This window comes from Nomascus leucogenys, unplaced genomic scaffold (assembly GCF_006542625.1).
Source record: "Nomascus leucogenys isolate Asia unplaced genomic scaffold, Asia_NLE_v1 000656F_137354_qpd_obj, whole genome shotgun sequence".
NCBI lineage: Eukaryota > Metazoa > Chordata > Mammalia > Primates > Hylobatidae > Nomascus > Nomascus leucogenys.
Window position 1 is genome coordinate 78,203 of NW_022097253.1, and position 26,193 is coordinate 104,395.

The following is a 26,193-nucleotide window of genomic DNA, read 5'->3' on the forward strand; positions in this document are numbered from 1 at the left end:
TTACTCACACTGCCCTTCCCATTATACTGGTTCTGCTCCCACAGAGCATTAGCTGTTAGAAATGGTAACTTACTTCCAAGATGTGACGCACAGTCAGCTGCTTGACATTAAGTAGGTTTGTAAAAAAAATGAAACTTCAATGGAATGTAAAAATAACATTAATTTTTACGTCGTCTTTTTCCTTAAACTTAGTATGAAGAATAAGGTTGTTTTCTTACAGATATAACTTTATCTGCTCGTTTTAAAACAATAAAAGTGGCTAATCATTAATTTTCTAAAGATAATTTTATCCTATGACCACACACATTAAATATCGTTTTATATTTAATTTAGATCATTAAAATTATATTATGTAACAATTTGTTATATCTTTATTGTGACTAAAGTCACCAACATTTCTGGCCAGGCAAATTAACTCATCATCTTCAAGTAAATGTGACTTATAGTCATGTAGTTTTAGAAAGCTCAAGAGAAGATTATTTTAATGACATTGATTTGATGATATCCTGGAGATATTTTCCTGAAATCTATGTTTATGTTACATTTGAATATTCTAAAATACAGTATTAACTTTAAAGTTAACACACGTTTTTAAAAAATGATAAAAAGAAAAAAATTATAAAAACTTTTCAAGTCCTGAACTCAGAGTAAAATTTAATAAGGCAGTAAGACTAAGGGGCCAGTAGTAGACTCAACCAGGAAGTATTTCTTGTACTAAAAAAAAATACTCCTGTGTATGGTATATTCCAGTGAATTGTAATTATGGTGTTATAATAGTTGTTTGGACTCTCTGGGGACCAATTTGTAAGGAATTTTTCTTTTAGAGCCAATAGAAAACACAGGGACAATTAATTCAAGTCCTGTTTCCACCTAGGCATGCATGAATAAAAATTAGGTAATTTCATGTGAATCTCATTGTTAGCATACCAAAAACGCAGAAGAATAGGCTTAAAATTTTTTCCTACTTATAGGTGCACTGTGCACTAAACATCTATTTTAGTTGCTGTATGTGTTCTCACTTGTACTGTGGTTAGTGAGCTTTTAAAAATAATGCATTTTCCTACCTAATGGGTAGACTTTAAACAAAGTGTTTCATAAGCTATAAATCAGGTATATATATTTCAACAGTATTTTTGGAGACAATCATATTATTTAATCCAAAATTATTGGGAAAAGATCAGCAAAAGTTTTCTAAAACCGCAAACACTAAAACAGAAGCTAAACTCTGAGGTGGCACCCTGGTTAACACATCTGGAGACTTAATTTTCCTGCTGTGAGGCTTTATCATATATAAAACCACATAATCAACTAATTACTGGGCACTGAAGTCTATTCGTAGAGATGATCAAAATAAGAAACAAGTAGTTTAACTTGACAGATTTTTTTTATTTTTTTCATTACCTACATTTCCAGATATAACATAGACATTCTCGATTATGACAGAGTAATGCCAAAGCTGTTTCTAAAAATCTTTTTAAAGATGGTTTTTGTTTTAATTATAGGCATTAATCTCTTTTCTTTCCTACTTAAAGCCATAAACTTCATGAAATCCTTACAGTATTTAGTAGAATTCTGTTATTAGAAACTGGCAACTTATGATTCCTTTCAGCTGATGACATAGTTTTTGATACCTGTAGGAAGTAGTCATTTCAAATGATGATCCTGTCAACTCATTCTGTTCTGTAATTCCTGAAAATAATGTTCTGTGTGCTTTACTTCTAGAAAGCTTGACTCCAAAGTTTTACTTTTAGCTATATGCGTTGGCAGCCAGATATTTGTATGAAGGGGCATCCACCATAATTATTTCATACCAAGTGTAGTCCAACCACTGCTCATGAATTCACGTATCATTATTCTTACCCAACAATTCCGGCACTGTTATCCTTCATTGAAGAAACTGGAAATGCAGACGGATAATCTGGAACTATTCCACGTGAATATTTTTAAAAATCACAATTATTATGAAGCATAAATTTGTAAGGTACATTTTATGTACGTTGTAAGGTATATTTTAATAGACAGGGTTGTGATTATTAACTCATTTTCTAAATCAGATGTGATATTAGAAGATCGTTTACAGGAATAAGATTTCTACAACTCTGCTGCTTTAAGGCTGTATTTGAAGTCAAGGTGGTGGTTTTTATTACGGTACTGAAAAGCAAAATTAGTTTGATTCAGGAGAAACAATATGGTTTGAATTTAGTAGTTGAAGGGCCACATTTAAGTGTATTTCTTTAGAGAAAAATGTTCACTGCCATGGAAAAATAGTAGTCCAGGTTTTAAAGATACATTGAAGTTCTCATATTTCAACCTATCTTTTGGTACTTTAGTAGTGATAACTCTTTTTCTTCCTAATGGTTTTCTCTGGTCAGATGGCTTATTCCACTTGTATCCCTTCCTCTTTATTTTCTTGCTTGATCACTGAAAATGTGATGGGTTAGTTTGCTTTCTATAAATGCAGCCCCATGGACTGATTACACAGCAGTGGAAATACACCCCAAAAGTGGGCACTGCTGGTTGGCACAAAATCCTTCAAATACATATACGCCATTTCCTGAGGAACTCATGCAATTCCTGAGAATTCCAGAGACAATATATGGTACTCTTATTACTTTGTATTGCTGCTCAGCACATTACATATATCAGTAATGTAGTTATAACTCGGTGATATTTTTTGTACTATGCATATCACCATACCATTATTTTCTGTTTGTTAATATAGTTTGAATGTCCCTTCCAAATCACATGTTGAAATGTAATGAAATATAATCCCCTATGTTAGAGGATGGGCCTGGTAGGAGATGTTTTGGTCATAGGAGGTGGATCCTTGATGAATTGCTTTGTGTCATTCTTGTGGGATTGATGCAGTTCCTCAGAATTGCATATGTATTTCTAAAAGAGAATTAAGGCTTATATGAGATCTCTACCCAAAAGTCACTGGCAAGAAACAAATTAATCAACAGATTCAGATTCAGATAACATCCTAGATATTTGAACTATGAGAAGAGAAATTTAAAATAACTATGTGAATGTATTAAAAACGAGTTGAAAAAGGTGTGTGTATGAAATGTGTAAGCAAAAGAAAAATTGCAACACAGTAATGGAAAATATAAGAAATATTGGAGGAAGCTCTTTAGCCAGAAGAATATTGATATCAAACAGACACGTGAATCTACTCAAGGAAATAAAGATCTTCATAAGTGGCTAAAAAGGAGATACATATAAAAGACATAGTTTTGTCTATGGTTATAAAAGATTATATAAATATTTAAAGGTTATATAAGATTTTTATCTCACTGAAGAAAAATATGGTAGCAATGTGTTTCAAGTTTACAAAATTTATCAAAGAAAATATATGGCAAACTAGCACAAAAGATGAGAGAAGAATTGCATACATATTACTCAAAAGTCATTCTGCTATATAGTAGTCGTATATATCTATTACAAAACAGACTAAATTCGTATGTTACAAATTATAGGAAAATTAATATATTTTAAAATTGTTACAAATAATGTAAACAATTGCTGAGATAAAATGGAATTTTAGAGGACAATTAGCTCAAAATGAAGCAGAAAAAGTGGTAAAATAGCAAGAATAAAAAAAAAAGGGCAGAAAAAATAGAAAACAATTGACAAGATTTAGATCCTCCTTTAAACATTTAAATGATTTCATTACGTATAATTGGTATAAACAAATTAATTAAGATAGAGTTTGTCAAGTTGAAAAATAGAGAAATAACCCAACTATGGGCTACATACAAGAACCTACTTTAAGTACAAGTAGGGTTCGGCAAACTAAGGCCTGGTGGCTAGAACTGTCCACATCATCTGTTGTTCCATAGCTCATGAGCAAATATAGCTTATAGATATCATAAATGGTTAAAAATAATTTAATAATATTGTGTTATTTGTGAAAATTATACGAACTACAAATTCCAGTGATGAAAAATATCTTCCTAAGAACCCAACCATGTTCATTAATTCATGTATTGTCTATAGCTACGTCTGTATTACAAAAGCAGCGTTAAATCCTGTGACAGGGACCATATATGACACTCTTACTACTTTGTGTTGCTGATCAGCACATTACATATATCAGTAATGTAATTATAACTGAGTAATGTTATTGTACTATGCGTAATCACCATACCATTATTTTCTGTTTATTACTTACTATAGTTTGGATATCTGTCCCTTCCAAATCTCATCTTGAAATGTAATGTAAAGTAATGAAATATAATTTCCTATGTTGGAGAATGGGCCCGGTAGGAGAGGTTTTGGTCATAGGAGGCAGATCCTTCATGAATTGCTTGTTGCCATTCCTGTGGGATTGAATGAGTTCTCATGAGATCTGGTTGTTACAAAGTGTCTGAAACCTCTCATCCCCCTCTGTTCCCCTCTTGCCATATGACATGCTTTCTCTTCACTTTCAGTCATGAGTAACTTCTGGAAACCACTCATGAGAAATAGGTTCTGATGCCATGCCCCTTGTAGAGGCTGCACATCTGTGAGCCAAATAAACCTCTTTGGTAAATTACCCAACATCAGGCATTCCTTTATACCTGACTAAATTGACTCATTGACAAAAATATTACTAATTTATAATCATCATGCCATAAAAAGAGAGAGTGAGAGAGAGAGAGATACGGACTATGAATCTCACACTCTTAGGGCAAATAAGAGTATTGTTTTATCACTGAATTCTATAACAAACCTTTGCGTTCATTATGCAATATCACTGTATCTGTACTAAAAGAATACAATATATGTGATTACCAGACTAAGCATCCGTTATACTGTAATCTCAACTGACATAAAAACAACAGTTGAAGTATTATAAAAGTAAAAATGAAATATCTACGAATTTCCAGGTGCTGGAGGGGATGTGGAGAAATAGGAACACTTTTACACTGTTGGTGGGACTGTAAACTAGATTAACCATTGTGGAAGACAGTGTGACGATTCCTCAAAGATCTAGAACTAGAAATACCATTTGACGCAGCCATCCCATTACTGGGTGTATACCCAAAGGATTATAAATCATGCTGCCATAAAGGCACACACACACTTAGGTTTATTGTGGCACTATTCACAATAGCAGAGACTTGGAACCAACCCAAATGCCCATCAATGATAGACTGGATTAAGAAAATGTGGCACATATACACACACCATGGAATACTATGCATCCATAAAAAAGGATGAGTTCATGTCCTTTGTAGGGACATGGATGAAGCGGGAAACCATCATTCTCAGCAAACTATCGCAAGGACAAAAAACCAAACACCGCATGTTCTCACTCCTAGGTGGGAATTGAACAATGAGAACACTTGGACACAGGAAGGGGAATATGCCATACTGGGGCCTGTTGTGGGGTGGGGGGAGGGGGGAGGGAAAGCATTAGGAGATACACCCAATGTAAATGACGAGTTATTGGGTTCAGCACACCAACATGGCACATGTATACATATGTAACAAACCTGCATGTTGTGCACATGTGCCCTAGAAATTAAAGTATAATAAATAAAAAGGAAATGTAACCAAAACAGTATTCTAAGTGCCTGAGTTGTTAGCCAAGTCAGGAAGTTGTTGACAGATGCTTAATTAAATCATGGTAGCTTAGAAAAGCCAGAGAAAATAAATCTTTAAGGACTATGAGCCTTCCAATGAGAGTCATGGCAGGAATTTTTTTTCATTTTAGAATGTTTGGGACAATATCAATAATCTGCTAAAATTAAGGTAAACAATTTCAAGTTGTTTGCTTTGGCTTTTAATAAACTGGCAAATATTTCTGATACTTCTCAATTGCTGTATATCCAAAGAGTTAATCCAAAGTTAAAAGTGAATTAGAAATGAACCTCTATGAATAATCTGGGAACAACTACAGAAAAAATATTTTCGAAGTAGTTGAGAAAACACTAATTCATTACAATCTAGAGTGGGATCTACTAAGGTGTGTTAATATGTATGGGGATCAAAAAATATTTTAGTTAAGCAAATTTGCAAAGCTCATTCAAATGTAAGCTTTGATCATTCAATGTATTCATCAGCAAGTGCTTTGCAGAAATATTTCAATATCTTATCTGTAATTATAATACAATAAGATGTGTTAATGATGAATTTCATTTATTCTCATGTATTTAACCACCATCAGCTACAGAAATGTTTCTAGAAAACAGAAGATAAATATTCTGACTTGCCCTACCACACAGAATTTTGCTGCTTAGAAGTATTAAAATTTTGTGACTTAATGTATTTTATCTGAATGAAGAAAAACGACCTCAACTACTATTACAGAATACTAAATTGCCTAGTAAATTAGCTTTTTCTGTAGATGTGGTGATGTTTCTGAATAAATTTGACCAATAATACAAAAAACAATTATTTTATTTAAAAGTTATACCATAATAGTCATTTATTGTTTCATATATAACGTATTTTACTGTATTACAATTAGTTATTATATTATAATGAAAGGAAGTACACTTCAAAAACACACATCAGTTAGGTAAAACGAAACTATATGTTGTCCAGAGATTCATACCTAAGTTTGAAAGCTGTAAAGTAGAGCAGATAATTGGAAAACAGCAGTTTTTTTCATTTCTTTCCTTTTTTTTGATTTTTAAAATATATTTATATATATTTTATTTTACTTTAAGTTCTAGGATACATGTGCACAATGTGCAGGTTTGTTCCATATGTATACATGTGCCATGTTGGTGTGCTGCACCCATTAACTCATCATTTACATTAGGTATATCTCTCAATGCTATCCTTCCTGCCTTCCCCCACCCAACAACAGGCTCCGGTGTGCAATGTTCCACTTCCTCTATCCAAGTGTTCTCATCGTTCAATTCCCACCTTTGAGTGAGAACATGCGGTGTTTGGTTTTTTGTCCTTGAGATAGTTTGCTGAGAATGATGGTTTCCAGCTTCATCCGCGTCCCTACAAAAGACATGAACTCATCCTTTTTTATGGCTGTGTAGTATTCCATAATGTATATGTGCCACATTTTCTTAATCCAGTCTATCGTTGATGGGCATTTGGGTTGGTTCCAAGTCTTTACTATTGTGAATAGTGCCACAATAAACATACGTGTGCATGTGTCTTTATAGCAGCATGGTGTATAATCCTTTGGGTATATACCCAGTAATGGGATGGCTGGGTCAAATGGTATTTCTAGTTCTAGATCCCTGAGGAAACACCACACTGTCTTCCACAATGGTTGAACTAGTTTACAGTCCCACCAACAGTGTAAAAGTGTTCCAATTTCTCCACATCCTCTCCAGCACCTGTTGTTTCCTGACTTTTTAATGATGGCCATTCTGACTGGTGTGAGATGGTATCCCACTGTGGTTTTGATTTGCATTTCTCTGATGGCCAGTGATGATGAGCATTTTTTCATGTGTTTTTTTGGCTACATAAATGTCGTCTTTTGAGAAGTGTCTGTTCATATCCTTTGCCCACTTCTTGATGGGGTTCTTTGTGTTTTTCTTGTAAATTTGTTTGAGGTCATTGTAGATTCTGGATATTAGCCCTTTGTCAGATGAGTACATTGCAAAAATTTTCTCCCATTCTGTAGGTTGCCTGTTCACTCTGATGGTGGTTTCTTTTGCTGTGCAGAAGCTCTTTAGTTTAATGAGATCCCATTTGTCAATTTTGGCTTTTGTTGCCATTGCTTTTGGTGTTTTAGACATGAAGTCCTTGCCCATGCCTATGTCCTGAATGGCATTGCCTAGGTTTCCTTCTAGGGTTTTATGGTTTTAGGTCTAACATGTAAGTCTTTATTCCATCTTGAATTAATTTTTGTATAAGGTGTAAAGAAGGGATCCAGTTTCAGCTTTCTACATATGGCTAGCCAGTTTTCCCAGCACCATTTGTTACATGGGGAATCCTTTCCCCATTTCTTGTTTTTGTCAGGTTTGTCAAAGATCAGATGGTTGTAGATGTGTGGTGTTATTTCTGAGGCCTCTGTTCTGTTCCATTGGTCTATATCTCTGTTTTGGTACCAGTACCATGCTGTTTTGGTTACTGTAGCCTTGTAGTATAGTTTGAAGTCAGGTAGTGTGATGCCTCCAGCTTTGTTCTTTTGGCTTAGGATTGACTTGGCAATGCAGGCTCTTTTTTGATTCCATATGAACTTTCAAGTAGTTTTTTCCAATTCTGTGAAGAAAGTCATTGGTAGCTTGATGGGGGTGGCACTGAATCTATAAATTACCTTGGGCAGTATGGCCATTTTCATGACATTGATTCTTCCTATCCATGAACATGGAATGTTCTTCCATTTGTTTGCGTCCTCTTTTATTTCATTGAGCAGCGGTTTGTATTTCTCCTTGAAGAGGTCCTTCACATCCCTTGTAGGTTGGATTCCTAGGTATTTTATTCTCTTTGTAGCAATTGTGAATGGGAGTTCACTCATGATTTGGCTCTCTTTTAGTCTGTCATTTATGTATAAGAATGCTTGTGATTTTGCACATTGATTTTGTATCCTGAGACTTTGCTGAAGTTTCTAATCAGCTTAAGGAGATTTGGGGCTGAGACGATGGGGGTTTTCTGAATATACAATCATGTCATCTGCAAACAGGGACAATTTGACTTCCTCTTTTCCTAATTGAATACCCTTTATTTATTTCTCCTGCCTGATTGCTGTGGCCAGAACTTCCAACACTATGTTGAACAGGAGTGGTGAGAGAGGGCATCCCTGTCTTGTGACCTTTTTCAAAGGGAATGCTTCCAGTTTTTGCCCGTTCGGTATGATATCGGCTGTGGGTGTGTCATAAATAGCTCTTACTATTTTGAGGTACATTCCATGAACACCTAATTTATTGAGAGTTGTTAGCGTGAAGGGCTGTTGAATTTTGTCAAAGGCCTTTTCTGCATCTATTGAGATAATCATGTGCTTTTTGTCTTTGGTTCTGTTTATATGCTGGATTACGTTTCTTGATTTTCATATGTTGAACCAGCCTTGCATCCTAGGGATGAAGCCCACTTGATCATGGTGTATAAGCTTTTTGATGTGCTGCTGGATTCGGTTTGCCAGTATTTTATTGAGGATTTTTGCATCGATGTTCAGCAAGGATATTGATCTAATATTCTCTTTTTTTGTTGTGTCTCTGCCAGGCTTTGATATCAGGATGATGCTGGCCTCATAAAATGAATTAAGGAGGATTCCCTCTTTTTGTACTGATTGGAATAGTTTCAGAAGGGATGGTACCAGCTCCTCCTTGTACCTCTGGTAGAAGTTGGCTGTGAATCCGTCTGGTCCTGGACTTTTTTTGGTTGGTAAGCTATTAATTATTTCCTGAATTTCAGAGCCTGTTATTGGTCTATTCAGGGATTCAACCTTTTCCTGGTTTAGTCTTGGGAGGGTTTATGTGTTGAGGAATTTATCCATTTCTTCTAGATTTTCTAGTTTATTTGCATAGACGTGTTTGTAGTATTGTCTGATGGTAGTTTGTGGTTCTGTGGGATCTAGTCATGTAAAAGACAATGTTGTTTGAATTACAAGTAACAGTATGCTTGTTTATGCATTTCTTGTGCGGTAAAAATGTGAAACAATAAGACCTATAGTGTAAACTTTATAGCAAACACTCAAGCAACAAAAGTTATGTCTAAGTGAACAAGAAAAAATTTGAACATTAACAGCATATTCAACTAATCCTAAAAAGCAGAAGAGGATTAAAAAAAATAAGGAATTGGCAAAGAAAAACATGACGATGATTCATGTCTAACCTTACAGAACCCACATTAATATAAATAGCATTAGTTCCAGAATTAAAAGCATACATTTTCAAAATAGATTTAAATAGCAAGACTAAATTATATGCTGCCAAAACCAAACACTTTAAGTGTAAAGATAGAAAGTAGAAGAATGGAAAAACATATGTTGTGATAAAACAAATGAAGAGAAATCTGGACCCAGTGGAATGGAGAAGAAAGCCCATGAATAAATTCAAACATATATGTGTTGAAGAAATTTTCCACAAAGGCATCATGAACACATAACAGTGGGGAAAGCTTAGGATCTTCAATAAATTGTATTGAGAAAAATGCATATTCACATTTAAAAAAATAAAATGAGATCCTTATTTTACTGTCTTACACCATACTCAAAAATAAACTCAACATAAATTCAACATCTAAACCTAAGATGTGAATCCATAAAAGCACAGAAGAAAAGGTTTTTGACATTGGCCTTCGCAATAATGTTTTGAATATTGTATCAGAACTCAGGCTACAAATACAAAAGTAAGCAAGTGCTGGTACTATGGTAGTCTACGAAAACAAACCTACAAAATGCAAAGCAAACGGTCAACTAAATGAAAAGGTGATCAGTAGATTTGAAGAAAAACGTACAAACCATATATATATGATAAGGAGTTACTATCCATAATTTATAAAGAACACAAACGACCCAAAAGCAAAAAATGAGCAAAGGCACATAAATAGTTTTATTTCCAAAGAGGATCTAAAAATCACCAACAGGTACTTATGAAAAGATACACAATATCCTAATCATCAGTGAAATGAAAATCAAAAGTACTATGTAAAACTGCTTCACATCCATTAAAATAGCTATTATCAGAAAAACGAGTTAAAAAGGGTTGGCAAAGGTGTGCAGAAAAGGGAAGCCTTGTACAGTGCTGGTGGGAGTCTAAGTTGGTGCAGCCATTATCAAGACAGTATGGAAGGGAAGGTCTTTTAAAGTTTAAAAATAGAAATACCATAAAATCCAGCAATCCTTCTGGGTACATATCCAAAAGAAATAAAAGTATCGCCTTTAATAATTCTGCACTCCGATGTTCTCGACAGTCGTATTCACAACGGCCAAAACATAAGAACAACCTAAGTGTCCACCAATAGATGAAGAAATGGTGAAACTGAAATATGCACAAACATGCACAGACACACACATACACAGGCACGTATGAGACAAGAAAGAAGCAATTTTATGTCAAAATTATATTAGTAATGTAATATAGTGTTTGAATTACAACTGATATCAAGCATTTTCATGCATCTCTTGTGCTGAAATATTTAAAACAATGAAGTGTATACTGTAAACATTATACCAAGCACTCAGATAACAAGTTACGACTAAATGAACAAGAAATAAAGTTAGAACATTAAAAAGTATTATATTAATCATATATATGTAACTATGTAAATATATAACATGTCTATATAATCCATCTGTATTAGAGTTCTCCAGAGGGACAGAACTAATAGCATATATATGTATATATGAAAGGGGGTTTATTAGAACTGGCTCACATGATCACAAGGCGAAGTTCCATCACAGACAGTCCGTCTGCAAGCTGAGGGAGAAGCCAGAAGTGGGTCAGTCTGAGTCCAAAAGCCTCAAAAGTAGGGAAGTCGACACTGCAGCCTTCAGTCTGTGGCTGAAGGCACGAGACCCCCCAACCCCCACCTCAGCAAAACACCGGTGTAAGTCCAAGAGTTCAAAGGCCGAAGAACCCGGAGTTTGATGTCCAAGGACAGGAAGAACGGAAGGAAGCATCCAGCACAGAGAAAAGATAAAAACCGGAAGACTCGGCAAGCCAGCTTAACTCCTGCCGCCTTCCACTCGTTTTGTTCTACCACTGGCAATCGACTGGATGGTGCCCACCCACAAAGAGGGTGGGGTCTACCTCTCCGAGTCCACTGACTCCAATGATAATCTCTTCTGGCAACAACCTCACAGACACACTCAGAAACAATAATCAGCTATCTAGGCATCCTTTGTTGAGAGAAAAGCTGAGTGTTGGGGGAGAGGCTGAGGCGGGGCTTGTATGTCTGACATCATGTGAAAGAGTCTTGGAACATGTCCGGGGTCCAGGTTCTAAAACCCCTCACGGCCTTTGGAACACTAAGCTCTGTGCTAAAGGGTGGAAGACTACCCTGACACACCATAATATAAGCCCAGGGCATAAAACCCCTCGTGGCTTGGATAGAATCCGGGGCTCATGACTCTGGAATAGACTTGCTGGCTCCTTGCTCCTTGCTCTCCCAGGATTGATGGTATCCTGAGTTAAAAGAACCTGCTCTCCATCATCTCATGTAGCAGAGCATATGCTAAACCATTACAGCTGTAAATCATGTGCTTAATGCAACACGCCCTTTCGACCCCCACATTCTCAACACCTGTTTCTTGCTTTGATCACCAATGAATAGTCTGGGCTTCCAGAGCTCGGGGCCTTCGCAGTCTCCATACTTAGCAATGGTCCCCTGGTCCCACTTTCTCTCTCAAACTGTCTTTTCTCATTCCTTTGACTCTGCTAGACTTCGTCACCCCCATGACCTGGTGTCACCCCAACATCCTTCAATACAATCAAGTTGACACAATATTAACCATCACACTATTCTTATAAAAAGAGGAAATTCTGCCATTTGACGTGCCATGAATAAACCAGGTCACTATTCTTATAAAAAGAGGAACACTTTTCTTATAAACCAGGACACTTTTCTAATAAAAGTGTCCATAAAACACTTTTCTAATAAACCAGGACACTATTCTTACAAAAAGAGGAAATTCTGCCATTTGACATGCCATGAATAAACCAGGAAGACATGCTAAATTAAATCAGCCAGACACAGGAAGAAAAATAGTGCATTTTTTAAAAAAGTAATATATAAAGAGAAAATAAAACAGCAGTTACCGTGGGCGTGGTCGGGGAGTGGCAAGAAATGAGAAATGTAAGTCAAAGAATATAAAACAGCAGATACGTCGGATAAACAAGTCTAGAGATCTAAGCTACCATATGAGGACTCCAGTTAAAAATAATGTAGTATATTTGGGATTTTGACTAACTGAATAGATTATAGCTACTCTTGCTGCACACAGTTACAAAAATATGTAGAACAAAGTACAATGTTGCAGATGTGAACTCGCTTCACTATAGCAATTTTTCACTATTTGAATATCATAGTATCTTATATACTTTATACACAATAAAATTCATTTTTAAGTAGAACTTTATAAAGAAATCTGGAGTTATTAATACCGCCATAGGTAGATTTCAGGTGAAAGGAAATTAAGATCATTTTATGATTGATAAAGTAGTCAATTTATGGAACAGACATGAAATTCTTAACTGTTATACAACCAATGACAGAGTTTAAAATTAAAAGAAATGGAGCCTGATAGAATTGCAAAATAAGGTGTACAATGGACATAGAGGGTGGAAACTTTTCAGGGTAGGAGTCTAAGAGGAGAGTGAGGGATGAGAAATTACTTAATAGGTACAAGATAGACTGTTCGGGTGAGGCTTACAATAAAAGCCCAGAGTTTACCAATATGCAATATATCCTTGTAACAAAGCTGCACTCATAGCCCTTAAATTGATATAAATGAAGAAATCATTAAGCATATCAAAAATTTGAACAATTTGACTTAACTGATAATTGCAGAAGATACCATGCAAAATCAAGAGTTCATATTGTTTTCAAGTGTACTCACTATAATTATAGGGATGGGTCATATTGTAAACTGTCAAATAAGTCTTTATATGTTTAAAATAACAAATTATCCACACTATTTTCTCACAATGATGAAATTAAATTTGGAATAAATAACAAATGTCTCCATGAACTACAGAAATATTTGAAAACTAAATCCACATTGCAAAATAACAGTGGTCAAAAAGAAAACTCCAAAAGCAATTAGAAAGTATTTTGAACTGAATAAAAATTCAATTTTGTAAGCTTTTATTGATTCTATTAGAGCAATAATTAGGGGAAGAATTCATAATATTAAACTTCTGTGTTAGCTTGATGTATTTATTATTCAGGGCATTTATATGTCAAAAATCACACTGTACCTTATAAATATATACAATAAACAGTGCTACTTGCTCACCATATTGAAAAGGAATATGTAATATAAAGGCAAACTGTCTTCACTCCTTCCCACAGAAAACCAAAATCAAATGTGCAGTGTTGACATTATCACCAGCAACATCCTAGCAGTTAAATACTCAAATAAAAGGAGATGATTCCTGTGGTACAGAGAAGTAAAAAACCTAACAGATGCTAAGAGAATTGGACTACCATATCCATGACGCCTCTCTTCCAAGTTTACCCATCACCAAGAGTGCAGAAAGTTTTCCTCTGACTCACAGTTTCTAACTTAAAAAGGTAATATTAAGTTGGACAAATAGATTCCCCATCCTCTTGGGTTGCCTGGCAGGACACCTATCTCTACCTCAACCCACAGAAAGCATTGTGGGTATCTGAAGAAAGGAATATCCCCAAGGACAGCCAGAAACAAAGGAAGCAAGGGGAGATAACTAGCCCCAGACTTGGAAACTGCTCTGTGATTTAGCCAAAGGAGACATCGAATCGAAGTGGCGATTCCATAGCATCATGCTGAAGGAGGTTTGTTTCAGAGGTTTCCTGAATATGAACCCCTAGACAGCCTTCTCATACTACCAAGATACCCCCTTTGGTACATCTTCCATTCAGAACAAGTGACCTTCTGATGGTTTCCTGGAATCTAGGCAAACTGGGGCTGATTTTGTCATCCAGTGCTGAAAAGGAAGTAGTGACCTAACGACGGAAAAAGATGGAAAATCATAAGGAAAGGGTTAATCTCTAGGCAAATACATCCAATTAAAAAAAAAGACCGGTGTTAAAGAAAACCAAATAAGGTATGAGAAGGACTCCGTTCTTTTGTATTTGAGTCCTTGTAGACGAACTGCAACCTAACTTAATACGTAAGCCGTACTTCAACCAGTTTTACAATGCCGAGTGTTCAAACTGTTCAAATATGGTAAATGCCAACCTGAAACCAATTCAGCCCTTTCTGTACTTCACCTCCAACTTCCGTACGTCATTTCTCTCTTTTTTGTCTGTAAATTTATTCTGACGATGAGGCGCCCCTGGAGTCTCTCAGAATCTGCTGTGATTCTGGGGGCTGCATAATTCTTGAATCATTCATTGCTAAATTAAACTTCTTTAAAGTTACTTTGGTTACAGTTTTTATTTTAACAGATGGTATCAGAAGTGGGATTATAACAGGTAATTGGAACTACTAAAAGTTCTACATGCAAGGTGTATGAAGAGAGTGAAATGTGCTTTTGGTAAAAGATTTTTTTTTATTATTATTATACTTTAAGTTTTAGGGTACATGTGCACAATGTGCAGGTTTGTTACATATGTATCCATGTGCCATGTTGGTGTGCTGCACCCATTAACTCGTCATGTAGCGTTAGGTATATCTCCTAATGCTGTCCCTCCCCCTCCCCCCACCCCACCACAGTCACCGGAGTGTGATGTTCCCCTTCCTGTGTCCATGAGTTCTCATTGTTCAATTCCCACCTATGAGTGAGAACATGCGGTGTTTGGTTTTTTGTCCTTGTGATACTTTGCTGAGAATCACCGTTTCCAGCTTCATCCATGCCCCTACAAAGGACATGAACTCATCGTTTTTTATGGCTGTAAACTAGTTCAACTATTGTGGAAGTCAGTGTGGCGATTCCTCAGGGATCTAGAACTAGAGATACCATTTGACCCAGCCATCCCATTACTGGGTATATACCCAAAGGACTATAAATCATGCTGCTATAACGACACATGCACACGTATGTTTATTGCGGCACTATTCACAATAGCAAAGACTTGAAACCAACCCAAATGTGTCAACAATTTTTAGAAGTGATGCCAAATAAGTCTGGGCACGGTGCCTCCTGTAATCCCAGCACTTTGAGAGGCGGATCACCTGAGGTCAGGAGTTCAAGACCAGCCTGGCCAACATGCTGAAACCCCAACTCTACTAAAATTATACAAATTACCCGGGTGTGGTAGTGGATATCTTTATTGGTTACAACTACTCTTGGAGGCTGAGGCAGGAGAATTGCTTGAACCTGGGAGGTGGAGGTTGCAGTGAGCTGAGACCGCACCACTGCACTCCAGACTGAGTGACAGAGCAAGATTCTGTCAAAAAAAAAAAAAAAAAAAAAAAAATCGCTGCTACATACATTTCTGGCTATTACTAATTTCTACTTGTGGTAAACTCCAAAGGGTAAGTATTAGCAGTGTCGATGCTACCTCATTACAGTAACTACAATACCACATTTAAAGTGAAAAAAGAAAATCAGGTTTTTGTGAAGTATCTTGCAAATTCAGATCTTTTCTATGATGGCAAATAAAACAGGAATTTGGAGCACCAAACTTGCCCCTTCCTCTGCAATAACCTAAACACAAAAGTTTCAAACATGTTTTAGAATGAGTTCCTAATTTTATACCTATTTCTTCTTCATCTTGAAACCTTTATCATTACATAGTGTTGTAACCGAGCGAGTTATAGAGAAACGCCACAGTCTGAGACTAATTCAGGGGTCCTTTACTGCCGGCGACCGAGAGACGGCTAGCACTCAAAATTCTCTTGGCCCCAAAGAAGGGGCTGGATTTCTTTTTCATACCTTGGTCTAAAAGGGGAGGGGGAGCCTAGCTGAAGCAATTTTTACAGTAGCAGAGCAGACAAAAAGTTAAAAGAATTAATGGTTACAGAGATAGTTACAGAAAAATAAACAGCTTCAGGTGCAGGGGCTCAAACTATCACAGAGATAATGCATGGGCTTTGGGTACCATCCACCGAGCACGTCCCTAGGAGCTGCTGGTGCGGCTTGTCTCAGTATCTTATCAGTAAGTGCGTTCCTGGATGTGCTTGGAGTCAGCTTGCTCTAGTTAAGTCCTTGAGGAAGGGGGGCGGGTAAGGGGCTGCAAGTGAAGGAGCCAAAATGGAGTCTGTGTGGCTCTCTCAGCTAAGGGAGGGTCAATCAGGTTAAAACAAGGTAGGGCATCAGATTAGTACCTCTCTGTATTCTTGATACTTGTTCTTGCTCTGAAGTCTGCTCTGCTGAAATTAATACAGCTACTTGACTTTCCTTCTGATAGATGTTAGCATGATACATCTTGTTGCATCGCTTTACTTCTATCTTATACATCTACATTTATATTTAAAGTGAGTTTCTTGTAAAAAACATATAGTTGGGTTTTATATTTGATCCACTGTGACAATCTTTGTCTTTTCATTGGTGTATTTAAACAATTGGCAATGTGATTATTGATATAGTTAAATTACTATGTACCATGTTTTTTCTCTTCTTTATCCCTATTTTTTCTTCTATTCTTTTTTCTGCCTTTTGTCATTCCAATTCAGCTTTTTTTGTGATTCCATTTTATCTACTTTTTTTTTTTTTTAGCATATCAGTGATACTTATTTTGAAACTTTTTAAAATGGGTTGCCCTGGAGTTTGCAATATACATTTGCACTTGTTCCAGGTCCACCTTAAAATAACTTGATACTGCTTCCTAGGCAATGCAAGCACCTTATTATAACACACATTCCCAATTTTTCTCTCATCCCTTACATCATTGCTGTCATTCATTCACTTATAATCATATATTTTTGCTATGGTCATTTTGAAAGACAACTATCTGTTATATCACTAAAAAAATAAAATTAAACATTTCAATTTTATCATCACTTATTCCTTCTCTAAAGATCTTTTTTTATGGAGATATGATCGTCTGACTTGTATAATTTTCTTTCTCTTTGAATATATTCCTTTAACATTTGTTGCAAGGAAAATCTACTGGCAGCAAATTCCCTCAACTTATCCCATCTGCAAAAGTCTTTATTTCTGTCTCATTTTGGAAGGATGATTTTTGCAGAATGCAGAATTCTAGGCTGGTAGGGGTATTTTTTTTCTTCTCAATTTAAATTTTCACTCTCTTCTTGCATGTTTTCTGGGGAGAAATAAGATATAATTCTTTCCTTTGTTATTTTATAGGTAAGGTGTTCTTTTATCTCTTCTGGCATATTTTTTTTCAAAGGGATTATTTTTTACCCCCCCCCCCCCCCCCGCACCAAGGTACACACGGTAATTTTTTCCGATCTTCACTGTGAAAACATAGTTGGGCTCCTGGAGGTAAAAACTCACAAAAGAGTGAACATGCTTCCTAAGACTGAGTTCCCCTGGAGTTTGTATGTCTACAGCTGTCATATTTAAAGTTGAGAAACCAAGTTCATGCTAAGATGAGGAGCAAAGTAAGATAGTCCACTCTTAACCGCTCCTATCAACATCATACTGGAAGTCCTAGTTAATGCAGTAGAACCAGAAATGGAAGTAAAGGTATACAGATTGAAAAGGAAAAAATAAAACTCTTTTTTTGTTGTTGTTGAGATGATTGCTTATGTAGAAAATTTCAAAGAATCAACAAAATCTTCTGGATCAAATATGTGATTACAGAAAATTTGCAGGTTACAAAGTTAGTGTACAAAAGCGATTTTCTTTTTCTTTCTCTTTTTTTTTTTCTTTTTCTTTTTTTGAGACAAGAGTCTCACTCTGTCATCAGGCTGGAGTGCAGTGGCGCTATCTTGGCACACTGCAACCTCCGCCTCCCAGGTTCAAGCGATTCTGCCGCCTTAGCCTCCCGAGTAGCTGGGACTACTACAGGCACATGCCACCATGCCCAGCTAATTTTTGTATTTTTAGTAGAGACAGGGTTTCACCATGTTGGCCAGGATGGTCTTGATCTCCTGACCTCATAATCTGCCTTCCTCAACCTCCCAAAGTGCTGGGATTACAGGCATGAGCCACCATACCATGCCTGGCCCATTTTCTTTTTTGTATACTAGAAGTGAACAGTTGGAATTTGAAATTAGAAACACCATGCCATTTATATTGACACCAAAAACATGAAATACTTAGGTACAATCTAACAAAATATGTATAAGATGTACATAAAGGGAAACTAAAAAGTTAATGAATAATTAAAGATGTCAACTTCTTCAAAATTGTCCATAGATTCAATGCATTTCCAATCAAAATTCAAAATTGTTTTGTAGATTTCAGCAAACTGATTCTAAAGTTTATGTGGAAAGGCAAGAGACCCAAAATAGCCAACACAACGTTGAAGGAGAGCAAAATCAGAGCATTAATACTACCTGACTTCAATACTATATTGTTACAGTAATCAACATATTGTCGTATTGGTAAAGAAACAGAAAAACAGATCGATGGAACAGAATAGAATGTCCAAAAATAGACCTACATTATTATAACCAATTTATATTTGACAAATGAGCAAGAAAATGTAGTGGAGAAAGAATGCTGTTTTCAACAAAATGTGCTAGAATAATTGGACATTCATAGGCAAAAAAATGAATGTAGACACAGACCTTGCACGTTTTACAAACAATAGCATCAGATGCATTGTAGACCTACATGTAAATGCTAAACTATTAAAGTCCCAGATGACAACCTAAGAGAAAATATAGGTGGCCTTCGGTTTGACCAAGACTATTTAGATACAGCACCATTAGCATAATCTATGGAAAAAAGTAGATACATTGGAATTCCTTAAAATTATAACGTTTTTCTGTGAAACATCCTGTTCAGAGAATGAAAATCAAGTCATACAGTGAGACAAAATATTTTCAAAACATACATAAAGAACTTGTATTCACAATACATAAAGAATTCTAGAAACTCAACCATAAGAAAACAAACATCTCAATATTAAAAACAGATAAAATATCTAAACAGACACCTCATGAAAGAAGATCTGCAAATGGAAAATAAGCAAATGAAAACATGCTCAACAGTATATGTAATTAGGGAATTGTAAACTAAAACAACATTATGATGGTTCGTAGTATGTGTCAACTTCATTGGATTGAAGGATGCCTAGATGGCTGCTGAAGCGTTTCTGGGTGCGTGCAAAGGGGTGTTTTCAGAGATTGACATGTGAGTCAGAGTACTGGGAAAGGAAACCCCACCTCAACGTGGATAAGCACTATCCAATTGGCTGCCAACAGAGATAGAACAAAGGGAGCAGAAGAAGGGGGGTATTCAGCTTGCTGAGGTCTCTTGCTCTGACCGTCCCTCCCCTTGCCAGAAGTTAGCTTTCTGTCTTCATGCCCTTGGTAATCGGACTCCAGGTTCTTTGGCCTCTGAACTCCGGGACTTGCACCAACAGGCTCCTGGGTTCTCTTGGGCCTTTGGTCTCAGACTGAGGGCAGCACTGTCAGCTTCACTATCAGCTTTTCTCAGTCCCCAGCTGGCAGAAGTCCCACCGTGGGAATTCACCTTTGTAATCATGTAAGCCAATTCTCCCTAATAAATCCCTTTTACATATACATATATCCTATTGGCTCTGTCACTCTCAAGAACCTTGATTGATACAAACAATAAGAAACAACTATGGAGAAACAATTAAAATGGAAAATTCCAAAACACTGATAGCACCCAATGCTGGCAAGGAAGTTGAGGAAGAAGAACTCTCATTCTTTGCTGGTGAAAATGCAAAATGGTACATACACCACTTTGGAAAACAGCTTGAAACTTTCTTACAAAACTAATGTTTATAGCAGCTTTACTCATAATTTCCACAACTTGGAAGTGACCATGACATCCTTGAATAGGTGAATGGATGAACAATGTATGGCACATCCATTCAGTGGGATATTATTCAGTGATAAAAACAGAAAGACATAGATGAACTAATCTCACTAGGTGGAAAAAGGCAATCTGAAAAGGCTGTGTACTGTGTGATTCCAACTATTTGACGTTCTGTAAAAGGCTGAACTATGGAGACAGTGAAAAGCTCAGTAACTTTCAAAGATTTAAGGGTTCTAAGGGAGGGAGGAGTAGACAGAGCACAAGGAATTACTAGGGCAGTGAAATTATTTCTCTGTTGATATTAACATGTCAGTATTAAAATATATACACGTACTGTGTACCCACAAAAATCAGGAATACAAAATTTAAAACAAACAAAAATGTGTATTTATTTTCATGTTTGGTTTTCAGAAATTTTAATATGATGTGTTTAGGTGTGGTTTTCCTTTTATTTATCATTCTTGTGGTTTGTAGCATTTCCTGAATCTGTCACTGGTATTTTCCAGCTTCAAGAGTTTCTTAGCCATTAGTTTTTCAAATACTGTTGTTGTGCCATCTTTCTCTTCTAGTCTTCTGTAACTGCAGTTATACATTTTTATACTTTTCACCACGTCCCAGATGTCTCCTACACTTATTTCTCTGTTATCTATTCTGTTTTTCTCTCAATAGCTGGATATGGATATTTTCTTCTGGTTTGTCTTCTAGGCCATTGATTTTCTCTTTAGCTGTCTGACGTACTATTAAATCTATTTACTGAGTTCTTAAAATTGCTTATTGTATACTTAGTCCTAAAGTGTCCATTTTTAATTTTTTCAGTTCTCTGCTAAAATTGTCTAACTTGCCATTCCGTTTTTTGAAATATCACTCCAGGCAATTTTAGTTTTTGCCTGATATCTCAAATACCTGACTATATTGTGGGTCAATTGCAACGGTCATGTTTACAATTAATGTTTACTTAAGTTCTGTCTTTTCCTATGTCTGGTTATTTTTTATTCAGGATAGTATGTGCGGAAAATGTACAGATACTTAAAACTCCATCTGATGTTAACTTCTTCCTGAGAAATTTCGTTTTGTTTCCCTCAACCAGATGTGCTAATGGAAGATCTCCTTAATCATGTGGTAATGAGTTTATTATTAGCAGCTGGGCTTCAGTCCTTGTTGAGATTGAGCTATTTCTAGTTCTCTCTTCCTCTTAGAGAATAAGCCTTAGAGATACCAACAGAAAGTTTAGGTAGTTAAAAATCCAAAAATGGAATCCAACGTGTCTAACATGTAAGTCTTTAACCCATCTTGAATTAACTTATTAGGTGGTTTTCAATTTACTACTCAGTTGGGTATTTCTTGCTCTCATTTTAATGATCAATCATAATTTATGGTGACTGGCCCCGTGGATGTACAACTTCGGCAACATCTCTTAACTCAATACCTAATGTTTATCAATATTTCTTAATGACCTGCTTTGGCTTCATCATTTCATATATTTTCTCAATTATGTGATTAATATTCACATATACTTTTTCACACTGTTGAAGCATTGTGAATATTACATCATCATGTCAATTATTTGTAAAAGTACATAAAACCAGAAATTATTATGATTAGAATTATTCTTTAAAAGAGAAACAGGCTCGGGCATATTTGCTGATGCCTGTAACCCTCCCCGCTTTGGGAGGCCTAGGTAGGTGGATTGCTTGAGCCCAGGAGTTGAAGACCAGCCTGGGAAACATGGTGAAACCTGGTCTCTATAAAAAATCCATAAATGTTGAAGCATTGTGGATTCCATTTTTGGATTTTTTATAGAGACCAGGTTTCACCATGTTTCCCAGGCTTGGTCTTGAACTCCTGGGCTCAAACAATCCACCTACCTGGGCCTCCCAAAGCGGGGAGGATGACAGGCATGAGCAAATGTGCCCGAGCCTGTTTCTCTTTAAAAGAATAATTCTAATCATAATAATTTCTGGTTTTATGTATTTTTACAAATAATTGACATGATGATGTAATATTCACAATGCTTCAACAGTGTGAAAAAGTATATGTGAATATTAATCACATAATTGAGAAAATATATGAAATGATGAAGCCAAAGCAGGTCATCAAGAAATATTGATGAACATTAGGTATTGAATTTACAGATGTTGCCGAAGTTGTACATCCACGGGGCCAGTCACCATAAATTATGATTGATCATTAAAATGAGAGCAAGAAATACCCAATCGAGTAGTCAATTGAAAAGTGCCTAATCTGGTGACTTTGTGATGTCTTCATAATTGTAAAGTTTCATTGCTCTTTCAATAGGGGTCTTAACAGAGTCATAAGTCCATCCCTTCCTCGCAAACAGCCTTTCGATGATTCCAGGCATTTCATAGCCCTTTTTTAGAATGAAATCTTTGAAGGCGATTGGTGCATAAAGATCGTCCATGATGTCAGCTTCGTCGGACTTTTTAACAGCGAGCTGGGGGTCAGTCAAAGGTTCATCACTTCTTCGCTTCTTCCACAATTTAGGATTGAGGTACCATGCTCCATACGTCATCTTCACAGGCTGAGTGATATAAACATTCGAGGGCCTGTGGAATTTCCTGCCCCGGTGTTTATCTTGGGATAAGAATTTGTCCTTGTCTTTTTCACCCAGCTGCATGGTGTACTTCAGCTCTGAGGAACACTCCTTTATGTTCTTCAACTTTTGGTCGTCATGGGTTGCTCTGTACATGGTGGGAAATAGACACAGATTCCAAATGGTTTCTTCATCAACTCCGAAGTCTGCAGCCCATTTGAAAAACTCACGCAGTTTTTCGGATTTGTATCTAGGTTGAAGATAGTCAGAAATGCACCCATTTGTGCTTGGTGTATCCTCCCCAAGCAGTTCTTTCTTGGGAGGCTTGGAGAACTGATGGGACTCTGGAGCTTTGGGAGGCTCCGGGCGGAGACTGGACCCTGGAGGAGTCTTGGGATGCTCCGGACCATGACTGGACACCAGACGAGTCTTGGGAGGCTCGGGGCGCAGATGGGTCACTCCAGTCTCGGAAGGCTCCAGGCGCAGATGGGTCACTCCAGTCTCAGAAGGCTCTGAGTAGAGACTGGATGCCCGACGAGCCTTGGGAGGCTGCGGGTGAAGACTGGACACCGGAGTGTTGGGAGGCGCTGGGCGGAGACTGAACCCTGGACGAGTCTTGGGAGGCTCCGGGCGCAGATGGGTCACTCCAGTCTCGGAAGGTTCCGGGCGGAGACTGGACACCTGACGAGTCTTGGGAGGCTCTGGGCTGAGATGGGACACGCCAGTCTCAGACGGCTCCGGGCGGAGACTTGACCCCGGACGAGTCTTGGGAGGCTCCGGGCTGACATGGGACACGCCAGTCTCAGATGGCTCCGGGCAGAGACTGGACCCCGGACGAGTCTTGGGAGGCTGCGGCTGAAGACTGGACACCAGAGTATTGGGAAGTGCTGGGCGGAGACTGAACCCCGGACAAGTCTTGGGAGCCTTCGGGCTGAGATGGGACACGCCAGACTCAGACGGCTCCGAGTAGAGACTGGATGCCCGACGAGTCTTGGGAGGCTCCGGGCTGACATGGGACACGCCAGTCTCAGACGGCTCCGAGTAGAGAATGGATGCCCGACGAGTCTTGGGAGGCTCCGGGCTGACATGGGACACACCAGTCTCAGACGGCTCCGAGTAGACACTGGATGCCCGACGAGTCTTGGGAGGCTCCGGGCTGACATGGGACACGCCAGCCTCAGATGGCTCCGGGCGGAGACTGGACCCCGGACGAGTCTTGGGAGGCTCCGGGTGGAGACTTGACCCCGGACGAGTCTTGGGAGCCTCCGGGCGGACACGTGACCCCGGACGAGTCTTGGGAGCCTCCGGGCAGACACGTGACCCCGGACGAGTCTTGGGTGGCTGCGGCTGAAGACTGGACACCAGAGTATTGGGAAGCGCTGGGCGGAGACTGAACCCCAGACGAGTCTTGGGAGGCTTCGGGCTGAGATGGGACACGCCAGTCTCAGACGGCTCCGAGTAGAGACTGGATGCCCGACGAGTCTTGGGAGGCTCCGGGCTGACATGGGACACGCCAGTCTCAGACGGCTCTGAGTAGAGACTGGATGCCCGATGAGTCTTGGGAGCCTCCGGGCGGAGACTTGACCACGGACGAGTCTTGGGAGGCTCCGGGCAGAGACTTGACCCTGGACGAGTCTTGAGAGGCTCCGGGCGGAGACTGGACACTGGACGTGTCTCGGGAGGCTCCGGGCGGAGACTGGACACTGGACGAGTCTTGAGAGGCTCCGCGTGGAGACTGGACACTGGACGAGTCTTGAGAGGCTCCGGGCGGAGACTGGACCCCGGACGAGTCTTGGGAGGCTCCGGGCGGAGACTTGACCCTGGCCGAGTCCTGAGAGGCTCCAGGCGGAGACTGGACACTGGACGAGTCTTGAGAGGCTCCAGGCGGAGACTGGACCCTGGACGAGTCTTGGGAGGCTCCGGGCGGAGACTTGACCCTGGACGAGCTCTGAGAGGCTCTGGGCGGAGACTGGACACTGGACGAGTCTTGGGAGGCTCCGGTCGGAGACTTGACCCCAGACGAATCTTGGGAGGCTGCGGGTGGAGACTGGACACCAGAGTTGTAGGAAGCTCCGGGCTCAGATGGGACCCTCCAGTCTCGGGAGGCTGCCGGCAGAATTCCCCACAGGGATATTGACCAGGCTCAGTGGGTACCTCCGTTGTCTTCTCCCGGGCCTCGCAACGAGCCCAAGCGTCCTCCAGCTTCCTCTCCGGATCCAGCTGTTCGAGCACCTGCAGTAGGAGATCTGGAGGCAGATCTTTTCCCAGATTGGGGTACATGGCCAAGGGATGCTTGGCCATGATCTCGGCTTCCACTTGCTCTACGAATGCCTTCCGTGCTAGCTGCGCTGGAGAGAGCTTGGAAAATAGGGCTGCTTTCTTGAGGAGCTTTTTCTGCCTGCTTTTGGGGTCAGCTTTGGACCCTCTGAGACGTTTTTTTGGCATTAAAAACTCGTCACGGCGACAAACGAGAGTGTCTTCGGGAGACGGACAGCCGTAGCGGAAGTCGTCCAGGCCCTCCTTCACAAATACCCAGTTCTGGGTGTCCATGGATGGGAACTTCAGGCGCCCGTGCTTGCGCATCTGAAAGTCTTTGGAAGACGGTTGGTTACAGTACCGGGACTTGGAGTCCATGCCCGGGGACCTCAGCCGGTCCTGCGGCCTCTGGTCCCCCATGGTGGCTCTCGCTGGGGTGCCAAGTCTCCAGCTTCTGCGGTTCCTGAACCCTGCCGCTCTAGTCGCTAGCAGACTGCCAGCCAGGCACAGCCCAGGTTCCTTCCTGGAGGCGGAGCAGCGCTGACATCACAAGCGCAGCCCAGGTTCTAACAGGTGCCTAGTGGAATCTCATTGTGGGTTTCATGTGCATTTCCTAATGACTACTGCTATTGAACATCTGTATATTTGCTGATTTGCCATCCTTATCTCCCCTTGATTGAAGTTTCTGTGGATCTTTTTCCCATTTTTAAATTGTGTTGCTGGATATCATATTTAGTGATGAGAATCTTTGCTGTGTTGTAGATGTAAATAACTTATCAGATATATGATTTGCAAATTTTTCACTTGGCTTTTCCCTTTCATTGTCTTAACAGTGTCAAAGAGAAGTTTTTTAATTTGATGAAGTCCAATTGATCAATTTGTTCTTTTATGGATTGTGCTTCTCTTGATGTATCTATGAAAACTTGGCCTATCCAAAGGTCAAGGTTTTAATTTTTGTAAACAGCACAAGATATAGAT

The 26,193-nt window shown here is 38.8% G+C and overlaps 1 protein-coding gene across 1 annotated transcript; it reads right to left on the reverse strand.

Moving 5' to 3' along the window:
• Positions 1-22,622: 22,622 nt before the first annotated feature.
• On the reverse strand, positions 22,623-25,870 carry LOC115834213 (protein FAM47A-like). Its single transcript, XM_030808973.1, has 3 exons — positions 24,912-25,870; positions 23,605-24,482; positions 22,623-23,424 (listed from the first exon to the last, which is right to left on the reverse strand). The coding sequence occupies exons 1-3, from the start codon at positions 25,633-25,635 to the stop codon at positions 22,645-22,647; spliced, it is 2,382 nt and encodes a 793-aa protein (XP_030664833.1). The 5' UTR covers positions 25,636-25,870; the 3' UTR covers positions 22,623-22,644.
• Positions 25,871-26,193: the final 323 nt, after the last annotated feature.

Bases quoted from the DNA above. Each gene is read 5' to 3' on its own strand.
- LOC115834213 (XM_030808973.1), bottom strand. From the start codon at position 25,635: ATGGGGGACCAGAGGCCGCAGGACCGGCTGAGGTCCCCGGGCATGGAC. The intron at 24,483-24,911 runs TCAGAGCTCGTC...ACTCAGAGCCGT, and splicing joins CAGTCTCCGCCCAGAGCCTC to CTGAGACTGGCGTGTCCCAT. The intron at 23,425-23,604 runs GTGACCCATCTG...GAGCCTTCCGAG, and splicing joins CGGAACCTTCCGAGACTGGA to ACTGGAGTGACCCATCTGCG.